The sequence below is a fragment of the Phocoena phocoena genome, chromosome 15 (assembly GCF_963924675.1).
Source record: "Phocoena phocoena chromosome 15, mPhoPho1.1, whole genome shotgun sequence".
Taxonomy (NCBI): Eukaryota; Metazoa; Chordata; class Mammalia; order Artiodactyla; family Phocoenidae; genus Phocoena; species Phocoena phocoena.
Genome location: NC_089233.1, coordinates 55,211,683 through 55,225,765, shown reverse-complemented (window position 1 = coordinate 55,225,765; position 14,083 = coordinate 55,211,683). Strand labels below are relative to the sequence as shown.

Sequence of the window (14,083 nt, the reverse complement as noted above, 5' to 3'; positions counted from 1 at the left end):
TACTCCAATAAAGATGTTAAAAAAAAAAAGTTTCCAGAGCAAGCGAAGACACTTTCTAAGAGGCTCCAAAATGTTCTCAGCAACATCAACATTTTTAAAATAAGAGCTTGCCCCCCACTCCCCAGGGTGATTACTTTGAAGGGGGAACACTCAGGTATATATTTACATTCTGGTGTATTTGTTTCCAGTTCAGTCTGTCACTTCATAGATGTACTTAACTTTGATTTGATGTGGAGTGAAATCTGTTTACACAAATATGTGTCTAACAAAAATACTGCTATGTGTAGAGAAATATCAGACTTTCCTTGTCTGTCACTCTCAGAAAGTCTTACTGCTGGTGTCAACACTGGAACTGGCTCAGTTTTGACAGGAATTCTGTTCTGTTCCTCTTTAAATCTTAAAACTAGGAAATACTGGGGCTTCCCTGGTGGCGCAGTGTTTGAGAGTCCGCCTGTCAATGCAGGGTACACGGGTTCGTGCCTTGGTCCGGGAAGATCCCACATGCTGCGGAGCCGCTAGGCCCGTGAGCCATGGCTGCTGAGCCTGCGCGTCCGGAGCCTGTGCTCCGGAATGGGAGAGGCCACAACAGTGAGAGGCCCGCGTACCACACACACACAAAAAAACCTAGGAAATACTGACTTGTGGATTTGGAGAGATTGTGAGTAGGCCCTCATTCTTCTTCAAGGAAAATGGATTGGGTTTCTGCTTCTCCAGCAAAGGGGAATGATCTTCTTGCTAAATATGTCTCCAGCAACACTTCAAGCATCATTTTTAAAGTGCTTACTTTTTTCTTACAGTGAAGGTTAAAGTTTCAAGCATCATCTTAATTAGCGACTCACATTTAAATCAAGGCTGCTGAAGTAAACAGCCGTATTCAAAAAATGGTAATGTTACCATAGCAACCCAAATCCAAATCATTTGCTTTTTCTGCTCATAATTGTTCCTTACTATCTAGGCCAGGATTTGAAACAAATCTGCTGAAACATCCCATGTAAATGAGATTTTAAAAACCACCTGGGGGAAAAACACTTTAAAACACAGGCTTTAAATATTACTGTGAAGCTCCTAATTTGCAATGGCTCCTGAAGGAGCTTAGGTCCCTTGTCTGATGGCCTCTCCTGGTCATCCCTTCTCAGGGCTCCTCGTACCCAGACATGGACGGGGTCAATGGATCACAGTTCTTTTTTTTAACAATCAGTGGATCACAGTTCTTTTTTTCTAACAATTTTTTAATTGAAAAAATTGATTTACAATGTTAATTTCTGTTGTACAGCAAAGTGATTCAGTTATACATATATATATACATTTTAAAAATATTTTTTCCATTATGGCTTATCTCAGGATATTAAATATAGTTCTCTGTGCTATACAGTAAGACCTTGTCGTTATCCATTCTATATGTAATAGTTTGCATCTGCTAACCCCAAACTCCCAGTTTATCCCTCCCCACCCACCATTCCCTTTGGCAACAAGTCTATTCTCTATGTCTGTGGGGACCACAGTTCTTGTTCCAACTGGAGCTAAACAGTTCTGGTCCAGAAAGTGAGAGAGTTGAACAAGGTAACTCCCCATGGCTTTTCCAGCTGTGAAAGGGTCAGGTTCTCTGTCCCATTAACTTGGGCTAATTCTCAGTCTCATAGTAAAAAAGAGAATTGTTATGCATTTCTAGGATCCAAGCCTGTGGTCTCTAAATGTCAATTATGAATCATCTCGGGAGGCTCTTGAACCCCTTGCCTGGCCCATCATCACCAACGTGTAAAACCAACAGCGATCCTCATTATGGCAAATGATAGTTACATGAAAATGATTTTAATTAAGAAAATTAATGAGCAGATTAACCTTTTTTTGTGTTCTAGTTGCCAATCCCTGCATTAAATGACTCTGGAGACTTGGTCCTATCTTAATTTTCTTGCCTGGAAAATGAGACTCAGTAAGCTGGATGTGATCCCTGCCCCTGGATCAGGCTTGGTGTATGACTTTTTTATTAAATCAAGTAGAAACATAATATCACTTTTTGGTTAGTGATAAGCTGACACCAAGAGAATTGCTTTGCTTTAGAAGGTTTGCCATTAAAACAAAAACAGAACTTGAGGCTTCTCATGATGTCTTTATTTCATCCTCACATTTTTTTTGTTTAATCCCCTTCAGACTGGAAAAAAACTAGTCATGAGATTAATTGGAGAAAAGTCAGGGAAAGATATTGTTTTCTTTATAATTCATTTTCTATGCCATTAAAAAGAAAAGAGACAAAAAACCAGAAAGAAAAATGGTAAAGAATATGAACAGGCAGTTCACAGTAAGGAAACTCAAGTGACCAATAAGTATATGAAGAGCAGCTCAGCCATGCAAGTAATCAGGGAAATGTGAACCCAATAATGAGATACCGCTTGAAATGTCTGACAATATCAGGGTTTGGCAAAGCTGTGGAGAAACAGGAAAATCTAGACAGTGCTGGTGGGACTGTAAAGGCTGCAACCACTTTGGAGAGTGATCTGGCAGGATCTAGTGAAATTGAAAACACGTTTCCTTCAACTCAGCAATTCCACTCCTGTATGTATTTCCAGAGAAAGTCTCACAAGTGCTCAAGGGCTCACTAAGGCCTTGTTTGTGATAGTGAAAAATTAGGCACAACCTACATGTCCTTCAGCAAGAGAATGGATGAAAACTAATGCAGCCTGTCCCTACATTCATATATATATCTCTCTCTATATATATAATCAATAATGGCTAGAAGTAAAACATCATAAGGTTGGGTGAAAAAAAGCAAAACTTTGTATATTGAAAATAAGATTAAAAAGATCATCACACATAAAGCAGCACTCTGTCTTGCTTATGGATACATATATATGTAAGGTATAAAGATGGGCTGGAAGGAATCAATTTCTATGTAGGAATTTCTATTTCTATGTCAACTTTAATTGAATTGTTTAATTCTTCTTTAATAGGAAAAAAGACTTGAAGCAAATATGACATATGTTAATTGTTAATCTGGAGTGGTGTGAACTTGGATATTATAGTTCCCTGTGATTTTCAGAACATTTTAATTTCTTTAGATAAAAACATAAAATGCCAAAGTAAAAGTAAGATAGCTTATGAATCAGACAGTAAAGATTGGCCTTATTAATTGCCCCGGGCACCTACTTTTAGGGCTGTTCACCTATCACACATATTTTTGTATTTTTCCAGCATTCATTTTATTTCTCAGCAGTTGCCTTTTAGAGGTCTCTGTTCTCTGCCCATTGCATCTGTTCGTCATTAGGATGAAAGGTGACAGCATGGGTGATTCATCCAGTTTTTACTTTCAGATGTAAGTAAGTACAGACCTAGACTGTGGTTTCAAAAGCACCTGACCAGACCATCCATCCTTTGAGGTGTTAACTGGGATTAAATATCTTGATGTCCACACCTCCTTGGGCTCCCTTGTATGTGGTTTTTGTCCTTTAAAGGAACAGCTGCAAATTCTAAAATGTATAAACCATCAGGCAAAAGGAGGCTTAAGCTGATTGATTTTTCTTGTCATTAATTTTACATTATTAATAAGATAGGAAGTAAGTAACAGGGCTGGTGTTACACCTTAAGGGGAGGGGGACAGTCAGATGAAACCAGAAAGAGGAATCTAAGCAAGCTGCTGATGGGGTAGAGTGAACTGAGGCCCTTCACTGGCAGGGCAGTAATAAAAAGATAGCGAGAGGGTAGGAGAAATACCAGGTATGAAAAAGAGGAGAAAGGAAAAGAGGATGGTCTTGGAGTACAGTAGAACAAATCCACAGAACGTTTAGCAAAAAAAAAAAGTCTGTAGGTACATTATTTATACCACAGACTAGGATTATTTCTGGCATCAAACTCAACCCCCCTGCCCCACCCCAGGTACGTGTGGTGGAACGTCTCACTGTTGACCAAGATATATCTGCCCCCTCCTCCAGCATCAGCTTATATATGTAATTTATCATGATTCATGTATTCACATAGTAGATTGTGTAACCCAAGGCCCTTTTGAGAGTGAAAAAGGGTGCTATTAATAATTAATTGAGACAATAGGCACAAATTGGGGATTTCCTGGACAAGCACCCCAGTCACGCTAGTGAATAGTGGTCACCCTAATAATACACACATTTACATGTGCATTTGAAAGTAAAACTCATCAAATAAAACAAAACATCAAAATTTTTAAAATGTATCTACCACGTGCTGGCCCTGGGGATACACCAGGTAACAAGAGAGACAAAAAGCCTTGGGTAGGAGAAGATTGACAATAAACAAACAAATCATATATTATTAGGTACTAATAGGTTTATATGGAAAGTATAAGGCAGACAAGGGAGATAAGGACAGCCAGGGTCTAGGGAGTGAAGGAAATGTAATTTTAAATAGTGTGCTCAAGGAAAGTATGGCAGACTGAATTATTGTTCACCAGTAATCTCTGCCTCTCCCTACAGGAGAATTTTTCTTCCTCATTCTTTTGAAATCAGGTTTGGCCATACAACTTAACATTGGCAATGATATGTGAACAGAAGTGACAGAGCTCTCCTGGTGACTGTTTGCTCCACTGTGCTCTTTTCCCTCTGCTATAGTCACTAAGCAATATTGAGGTAGTGGCTGCCCCAGTGGCCTGGCTTCCAGGGAAAGGGCAAGGATGATACAGATCCACTTGTAGTATGACACAGAGTGCAAGTAGTAAGAAACAATCCTTTGCTGTTTTATGAGATTTGGGGCTTGCTTGTTAAGTAGTATACCCTAGCCCATCCTGACTAATATAGAAGGCCTCACTGAGAAGGTAACATCTGAGCAGAGAACTGAAGGTTGTGAGGAAACCAACTGTGCAGATATGTGGAAAAGGCATGTTCCACAGGGAGGAACAGCAAGTGCAAAGGTTTTGAAGAGGGAACATTCTTGATACGTTCCAGGATCAGGAAAGAAGCCAGGATGCAGAGGTATCAGCACCCTGCAGCCTGTGGGGCTGGAGGTAGGACATATTCTTGTCCATCCAGTGATCCTGTTCAATCCTCTATTCCTCCACAAAGTATGGAGTGGGGAGGCAGGAATGAGAGGCATAGGAGAGGATATGAAGGAAAGGTAGGTGAGACCTGGAGCAGGAAGATGCAGCCTAGCAGAGTGGTGCCCCACATCCTTGGACCACAAACCCTAATATACTAAAATTGGTAGCTCACCCATGTAGAGACCTTGGGAGGCCTCTGACTGCTGTCATGAAGAAGATGAGTCAGTGCATCCAAAATGTGCCCTCCTCCCATTCACCTTGTTCTCATGCCCGTGACTTCTTCTTAGAGCCTCCAACAGACAAACCAAGGCAGCAGGGTCACCCTTAGGAGTGTGCCATGCAGTGCCCTGAGAAAGGGGCAGCTTCCCCTCCAAGCAACATAGAAGACCATACAAACCACATGTTCCTTCTTTCCTTGAATCCTGATAATTCGCCATATTTTTATTGTCTTAGAGTAGATTTCTTTCAGCTCTGTACAGCCTTGAAGCCACAGATCCCCCCAATTAGCAGTTGCTGGTAAAAGAAACTCTGGACAAATAGGCAGAGTGGGCGGCTATTGATGCTGCTGCCTGGAGGAGGCAGAGTTAAACGTCAAGCCCATTTAAAGGGAACCTGTTAAGGATGGAAGCTAAAATGTGCCGCAGAGGTCAAACCCCGCTGTGCACTTATCAGCCGCAGGAGTAGGCACAGAAGAGTCGCTGGAAGAAACCCCCATTAAATATCCGGGTTTCTGACGGCCAATGGCAATAATCTCAGAACGCAGCCATTAATCTCAAATGCTCCATGCTAATTGACTGTCTCAGATTACTAAACTCAAATAACCTCTATAACTCCTCAAGATATAAAAAATAGTTTTAGGTTTATAAGAATCTCAAATATCTATACGTTATCTCTTCTCTCCTTGGTCAAAAAAAATTTAACAAATGGATGTTCTGGTGAATAGATGACCTGGAAGCAATGCATGCAAGAGCATTGTGGCGTCAAGCCCCACCCTTCTCTCTTCTTGCAAATCCTGAAGAAATCTATTCATGATGGAAAGCATATTGAAATAAAAAGGGAAATTCCACCCAATTTATATAATGCCAAAATCATTAGGACTGGGGCCCTTACTGAGAAAAAAAAAAAAAAGCCATCTCAAGGTCTGAGAAGGAAGGAAAGCATGGTGCAAGTAGGTGCCAGCAAGAAGGGCATTCACTATGCAGGGATCAGTAGCAAAGATGCCTCGGGGAGCTCAAGGCAAATCAATCTATTACAATTCAGTAGGATTCAGCATTCACTTCCCACTCCTTCCAGAATCCTTTGAGCCAGTGTTGCTCTCTGTGGGTGGAGGGCACCACTGGCATTTGGGGGAAGGATGATTCTTTGATATATGGGACTGTTCTGTGCACTTTACATCCTTGATCCCACTCACTAAATGCAAGTAGCACTTTCCAATCACTGACAAAAAAACGTCCCCAGTCTGTCCCTAGAGTAGAGTCCCAGTTGAGAGCCCTACAGGTCTGAGCTCTAACAACAGGTAGAATAAAGTGGGGTTTGAATATAGCTGTGAGGATGCTCCACTGAGCAGGAACTGACCAAGTTATCAGAGATCCATCTTCTGTCCATGTGTAGGTGCATCAGGAAAAGAAGTGATTGGCTTTGTATACTGGTGACGAAACATTTAATATGTTTGGGTAAATTTAAATAATTTTTTTCATGATATAATGTTTTTTATTTGTACTATAAATGTTAATTAGAAATTCTTTAATGAAACGTTTACCTTTTTTGGAGATGGGTCAAGGGAATGGTGGGTACAAATAGCTAAGAAATAGTATGAGCCAATGTAAAAATAAGGAGTTGTTTGAAAGCCAAAACTGATCCTTGAACTATCTGAGAAATGAAATGTCAGGATCCCAATGTCAAGTGTGAGCCTCACTACTAACTAGCTGTGCAACTCTTTAAACCCCTGTATCTCTCTGCCTGTTTCTCATCTGTGAAATCATTACAGCAGGTTTCTTTACACGTAAATAAAAATCAAAGCAAAACAAAACCCTTCAACTGCAACAGCAACAGGATAGAGCTGACGGAAAAGTTCATGTCTTAGAGAACAAATGGATTACTTTATGTTAGAATAAAAATATTTTAAAATGATTTGGATGCCTTCCTCCCAGGATGGAGTGAGGAAGACAGCCTAGATGCCTCAGAGCCTCATTCTTGGTTGGATTTGCTCCACCAGGACCGTGCTTCACACCCAGTGGGAGCACAGTAAATGCTGAGTGAGTGCTGACACCTGCTTTGTGCAGCATGCATGAATGGCAGTGTATTCCCTAGTAACTTAACAGCGTACAATAACTCTTAAGAATTTTTAGATTAAATTTACCCAAACATATTAAATGTTTAAATTTAACTTAAATGTTTTAAATTTAAATAATTTACCCAAACATTTAATATGCCCAAAAGGCCACAACAGCCACATGATTAGAGAGATGGCTTTGTAGTTGGAAGTAAAGCAAATTTTAAAAGGAAATCAACGTCTGAAATGAACTGGAGGCAGTGTTCAAAAGAACTGATGTAGTAAATAACTCAATGCATATTGTCATTACTCTTCTGGAAAGGGGAAGAAGGGTTTCTTTGAAGATGAGCTGCTGTCTGCTTGACATTTGCATGTAAAATAGAGGAGACAGGCTAGTTTTAAATGAAATATAACAGTGAGACACAGATGAAAAATTTTAAATCTGCATATCAAAGTTATTGACCAGTTACTGAATAAGTACATGCCCTGCTACTTGGAGTGTCACTGCTGAGCTCTCCTTCTCTCTCCCACTCTTCCCATTGACATTTCTCAGCCTCTGGCTTCCTGCCTTATCCCCCAGGACCAGATCATCTGTGGGGAAGAAGGTGGGAAGGAATACCTCATCCTGCCATGGTGGGACCCTTCCCCTTCCCCTTTCCCCTCGCCTCTCTAATGGCAGTACATTCGTTAGGTGAGTACATTTGCCAAGCCCTGGACTAAGGCTGTTTGGTTTGTTTTAATGTTCAAATAGGCCACCCAAAGAAATTTTAACAATTATTCCTCCAGAGGTTTGTTTTAATTTTTTTTTCTTGAAACAATCTCAAACTCAGAAAACTTGCAAGTACAAGTAACATTTTTTTTCATGAATTATTCGAGAGTAAGCCACCAACCTGTTGCCCACCATCCTTGATTTTCCTACAAACAAGGACATTCTCCTACAAAGCTCAATGAAACCATCAAAATCAGGAAATTAACAGTGACACATTACTACCATCTCATCGCCAGACCCCATTCATGGGGCCCAAGAACGTTCTGTAGAGCAAAAGGAGCCAGAGGAAATCATGTGCTGCATTTAGTTGTCCTGTCTCTGTAGTCTCCTTCAGTCTGGAACAACTGCTTAGCCTTTCCTTGGTTTTCATGAACTTGGCACTTCTGAAGAGTACAGGCCATTTATTTCATAGAATGTCTCTTGATTTGGTTTTGTCTGCCGCTTCCCCATATTGGTTCAGGTGATGCACCTTTGGCAGGACTATCCGAGAAGTGATGCTGGGTCTTCCCATTACACCTGGTCAGGTGGCACATGATTTTGATTTGTCCCGTTACTGATGGTGCTCATTTAGATCACTTGTGGATGGTGATATTTGCCACGCTTCTCCACTATATTTAAAGTTATTCTTTTTCCCTTTGTAACTAATAAGTATCTTATGGGGAGGTACTCTGAGGCTGTAAGTATCCCATTCCTCTTCAAACTTTCAATTATTTTATGGATTCATGGTTTTCTGTTTTAATAAATGGGTTATAATCTGTTAACTCTCATTATTTCCATGCTCAAGTTGTTCTAGATTTGGCCAAGGGATCCCTTTTGAGCCAGCCTCAGCTCCCCCTTGCTGTGCCCCCATCATTCTTTGAGCATTAGAGAATGGTGAGATGTCCAGGCTCATCTTGTACTTTCCCATCACCAGCCTGGAATCAGCCATTCTTCAAGGTGGGCTAAGTGCTTTGCATATATTATCTTAGCTAATTCTCACAACATGAGAATCATGAGCTGATAACTGGTAGTGTCTCCATTTTGCACACCAGGTGACTGAGTCTCAGAGATGTTAAGTAACTTAGTGTTGCACAACTTGAATTTGGCAGAGCAGGGATTTGAACTTGGGTCTGCTTGACTTTGGAGACTGTGTTACAGATCACTCTGCTTTCGATGATCCCCAGCTTTCCACTCTGTCTATCCACATCACCTTCCACGTTGTAGAACCTATTGACCTATATGGATAAGAAAGTTGCTATTGGAAAGTGTGCTCAGCATTCCAAGTGAGGTGGCCAGGAAGTCCTCTCCTGCAGTTTCTCTGACACAAGAACTGGAAAGAGGCCAGCCTCTGCCTCCCTCACCCTCTGCCCATCCAGGAGGCTGCAGTTCAGCAATGGGCTTGTTGGGAGGAACTTAGGCAGAACTAGGCAGAAGCTCTGGGCATAGCAGCAGCAAAGGAAATTTATTTTCCTTTTTTAAAAATTTTATTTTATTTTTTAGGCTTGAGGGGCCTGGGACATAAACTAGGCTTACTGAAATCCAGTGTAATGGAAGCCATCCCTGCCACTGAATTGTTTAAAAAGTGTGGTCGCTGTTGTCTGTCCCAGGAGCCTGTCTGGCCACTCTGTGAATTCTCTCTCCTTCTGCCTCCAGGCTGGGTCTTAGGCTGCTGAAGGTACAGCCAGCTGGTAGAGGGGGATAATGACAACCAGCCATGGAGTAGTTTAGTTTCTGCCTCTTCTTGCCACATGGCCTTGTTCATTAACCCTCCTGTTTCAACAGTTTCTGATTCTGGTCCCTTCCTAATAAGACTGCACGTAGCCTTCTCCAAAGAGGCACTCCTCACTAATTCTGCTACATGCTGATCCTTCCCTTACTCTGCATTTGCCTTTGCATCCACACTGTCCCCAGTCAATATCATCACATCTTTGTGTATTTATGTATATCCTGTGAGTATTTTCCAGTTGTCTGATGTCTAGAAGTATGTCTCCTCTTCCTAGTTAAGGTCTAACTATCTCAGGTGAAGAACACGGTTTTCAGCATCCTCTGTTTACCTTGTAGCAACTTGTAATGAATTACATTTATATCATCACTTTTCTGTAAATGTGTGTTGAGTCAATGAATGCTTGTCCACGTGTGGCCCTGTGTGTGTCTCACAGAACGTGTGTCCACATTTTTTTGGATACTCTAATGCTTTGGATTATACTTCTCCATTCCCTGTATTACCATAGAAGTTCTAGGCAAGAGATCATTTAGTAAAACTTTTGTTTTGTAGATGAGAAATCCAAAGCTCAGAAAGGTGTCATATCTACCTGGTAGTAAAACTAGAGTCAAAACCCCAAATTCTGCCTCCTTTTCTAAAACTTCACCCACTGCATCATTCAACATTCTTCATCATTAGCAAGTACAAATATTTTTTATTATAACTACTTGTTGAATTAGCAAGGGTGGGGTGTGTGTGGAGTTAAAGTTAGTAATTTAATAAAGCTTATATCGAAGTGAAAAAAGGAAAATATACTTTGATTTAAAGTATGAAATTTTAAAGAATAAACCTGGTAGTTTTATAAGGAATTCTACAACTTGCAAATTAAAAAAATATACATATATATATATTTAAAGAACAAAGATATGATATTGTAAAGAATATGTACTGCTTTTTTTTTTTTTTTTTTTTTTTGTGGTACACGGGCCTCTCACTGTTGTGGCCTCTCCTGTTGTGGAGCACAGGCTCCGCACGCGCAGGCCCAGCGGCCAGGGCTCACAGGCCCAGCCGCTCCGCGGCACGTGGGATCTTCCCGGACCAGGGCACGAACCCGCGTCCCCCGCATCGCCAGGCGGACTTTCAACCACCGCGCCACCAGGGAAGCCCAGTAATGCTTTTTTATTAAGACTCACATAATAAGATCTAGTGTCAGAACTAATAACTATGGTGATTTCAGAGTAGTGTGTCTTAGGCTGCTTGGGCTGCCCTAACAAAGTACTGTAACCTGGGTGGCTCACACAACAGAAATGTATTTTCTCACAGTTCCAGAGGCTGAAAGTCTGAGATCAGGGTGCCACCATGGTCATGTTGTGGTTAGGACTGTCTTTCTGGCTTACAGAAGATCACTTTTTCATTGTGTCCTCACATGTTCACATGGCCTTTCCTTGGTTTTTTGCACATCTGGTGGGTGGTAGGAGGCAATAAGGAGAGACAGGGGTCTCTTCCTCTTCTTATAAGGCCTTCAGTCCTATCTGATTAGGGCCGCACCCTTATGACCTCATTTAACCTTAATAACCTCCTAAAAGCCCCATCTCCAATTATAGTCACATTAAGGATTAGGCCTTCAACATATGAATTTTGGAGGGACACAGTTTGTTCTATAGCATAATGATAAGCATAAATGGTATTTTAAAACATCTTCAACAAGCTCTAATATGAAATGAAACTAACTGTGATCTGTTGGCAACAGGATCACAGGTACTGCTGCTAATAAGTTTGTTGCGTACATTCATCATGGACGGAAATTCCTAATTTCAGGTAGAGGTTAATGAAAATAAGATAAGATTTTTCCCCCATACTAGTTCACAGCCACCCTGAATTTCTATATAAGGACTCCCAGGTTAAGAACCCCTGATACATGCAAGTATCTTACTTTGAGCAAACAAGTGGCATAATCCCAGGATAGTGGGAACAGATTCTGAAATCAGCTGATTCTGTCCATTGCCAGTTACCCAGGAATAGTGAGTGTGTTAAATTGAAAGAAACATCATCTGCTCCTGCCTTGCTTTCTGATATTTTAAAATATGTGTTTGAGTATTGGAATGTGTTTTGTCTTGCAGACACTAGTAACTTAAATACTGAACAAAATGATTCCTGGACCTCTGAGTACTCCTGGCTTGACCCTTCTGTGAAGGGCCCACCAGAGACAAACGCAGAGGATGCTGGACTTCGGAAATCTCTGGACACATTCTATGAAGTGTTTGGCCATCCACAGCCAGCCTCTGGAAATTCACTCTCCACATCTGTCTACCAGTGCCTTTCTCAGAAAATCAATGAACTGAAGGGCAAGGAGAACCAAAAGTACACCCTCCGCAGTTTTCAAATGGCGCGGGTCATCTTCAACCGGGACGGCTGCTCCATCTTACAGAAGCATTCCAGGGACGCCCACTTTTACCCAACCAGAGAAGGAAATGCGTCTCTGGAGGATGAAAAGCTGACCCCAGGACTTTCAAAAGAAATTATTCATTTCCTCTTGCAGCAGAACTTGATGAAAGACCCATAACTGTTGCCTGGTGGTGAGAGCAAGCATATGGGGGGTATCCCTGTGGCTGATACTGTTGGTGCATCACCCAGACCCCCTCAGGTCTCTTGCCAGCTCTGTGTGCCCAACCCCCAGCTAAGTGCTTTGCAGGCAAAGGCTGGCATATGTGATCTGGTCCTGGAGCCAGTTCAGCCCAAATGGAGAGCCAGCAGTGTCTGGGGGTTTTATTGCCTCCATGGCCACCCCATCTCCTACCCCACCCTTTGACCTAAGGCTGGTGACCAACTGGTTTGCGAGTCTGAAAGTCCAGCTTCCTTGTCCCCAGGAAGGACATGCTCTGAGGCATGATTCAAGTTCCAGAGCTCTCCTCCTGATCAGGCCAAGGCTGGGGCTTCGCATGAAATCTCACTCTTGCCTGGCTCCTTCCTTCCCCTGTCCTTCTCTCACTCACTGGTGTCTCCTGGGAGCGTTTCCTTAATAAATCTCTTGCACCTGAACCCTTGACTCAGATTCTACTTCTGGAAGAAGCCGACCTAAGAGAATAGGCTTCCGTTCAATGAATTTTTTTTCTTGTTTTTAATTTATTTATTTTATTTTTATTTATTTTTGGCTGTGTTGGGTCTTTCGTTGCTGCATGGGGTTTTTTCTCTAATTGCGGCGAGCGGGGGCTACTCTTTGTTGTGGTTCGCAGGCTTCTCATTGCGTTGTATTCTCTTGTTGTGGAGCATGGGCTCTAGGCACGCGGGCCTCAGTAGTTGTGGCACGCAGGCTCAGTAGTTGTGGCTCGTGGGGTCTAGAGCGCAGGCTCAGTAGTTGTGGTGCATGGGCTTAGGTGCTCTGCGGCATGTGGGATCTTCCCGGACCAGGGCTCAAACCTGTGTCCCCTGCATTGGCAGGCGGATTCTTAACCACTGCACCACCAGGGAAGCCCTCAGTGAGTTTTTTTGAAGGGAACAAAGCCTTATGCTGAATCAAGTATAAGAATTTTACCAAATTGTAAAACTGTGACCATGTGATTGGGAACGTATGTCCCCCAATAATACAAAGATTTAAATATGGTTCCAAAAAGTGCATCACATCTTAATCATACCTTTGCCTCTCCAAAACCAGAGTTTCCTGTTTTATAACATTAACTGGGTATGGAAGGAACATTTGAGCCATCTAAAATAACAGCTAAGATTTGCACATTTTTTTTAAAAAGGCTTTTCATCTCCACCAGATTGTAAACATGAAAGGTGAGAAAAAAAAATGTGTACCACCCACCAAAGTATGTGTAAGATCACTTATGATAAGCTAGGCTGATGGATGCAAGCTTGTCAATTTGTGGTGGAAGAGAAAAAGGAATCCTTTGCCCAAGTGGACTCCTTCCTCTCATTATTTTTGTCTTCTGCCTGCCTGCTGTCAGCACCCTCTGTCACCCTCTGAATGGCTGGCCCCTCACCCCTGTCCTTCCCTTGCTTCGCCAGGGAGCAGCTTTATTTATTTATTTATTTTTAATTAAAAAAAATTTTATTGGAGTATAGTTGATTTACAACGTTGTGTTAGTTTCAGGTGTACAACAAAGTGAATCAGTTATACATATACATATATTCCCTCTTTTTTAGATTCTTTTCCCATACAGGCCATTACAGAGTATTGAGTAGAGTTCCCTGTGCTGTATAGTAGTTCCTTTTTAGTTATCTATTTTATATATAGTAGTGTGTATATGTCAATCCCAATTTTCTAATTTATTCCTCCCCACCCTTACCCCCTGGTAACCATAAGTTTGTTTTCTACATCTGTAACTCTATTTCTGTTTTGTAGATAAGTTCATTTGTACCCTT

The 14,083-nt window shown here is 41.6% G+C and overlaps 1 protein-coding gene across 1 annotated transcript in view; it reads left to right on the top strand.

Moving 5' to 3' along the window:
• The window catches only part of SHLD1 (shieldin complex subunit 1), a 79,471-nt gene extending 66,714 nt beyond the window's left edge, over positions 1–12,757 (top strand). The window contains exon 2 of the mRNA XM_065893483.1: positions 11,839–12,757. Within this exon, the coding sequence (XP_065749555.1) occupies positions 11,839–12,281 (443 nt within the window). The 3' untranslated portion in view covers positions 12,282–12,757. The remainder of the gene's footprint in view (positions 1–11,838) is intronic.
• Positions 12,758–14,083: the final 1,326 nt, after the last annotated feature.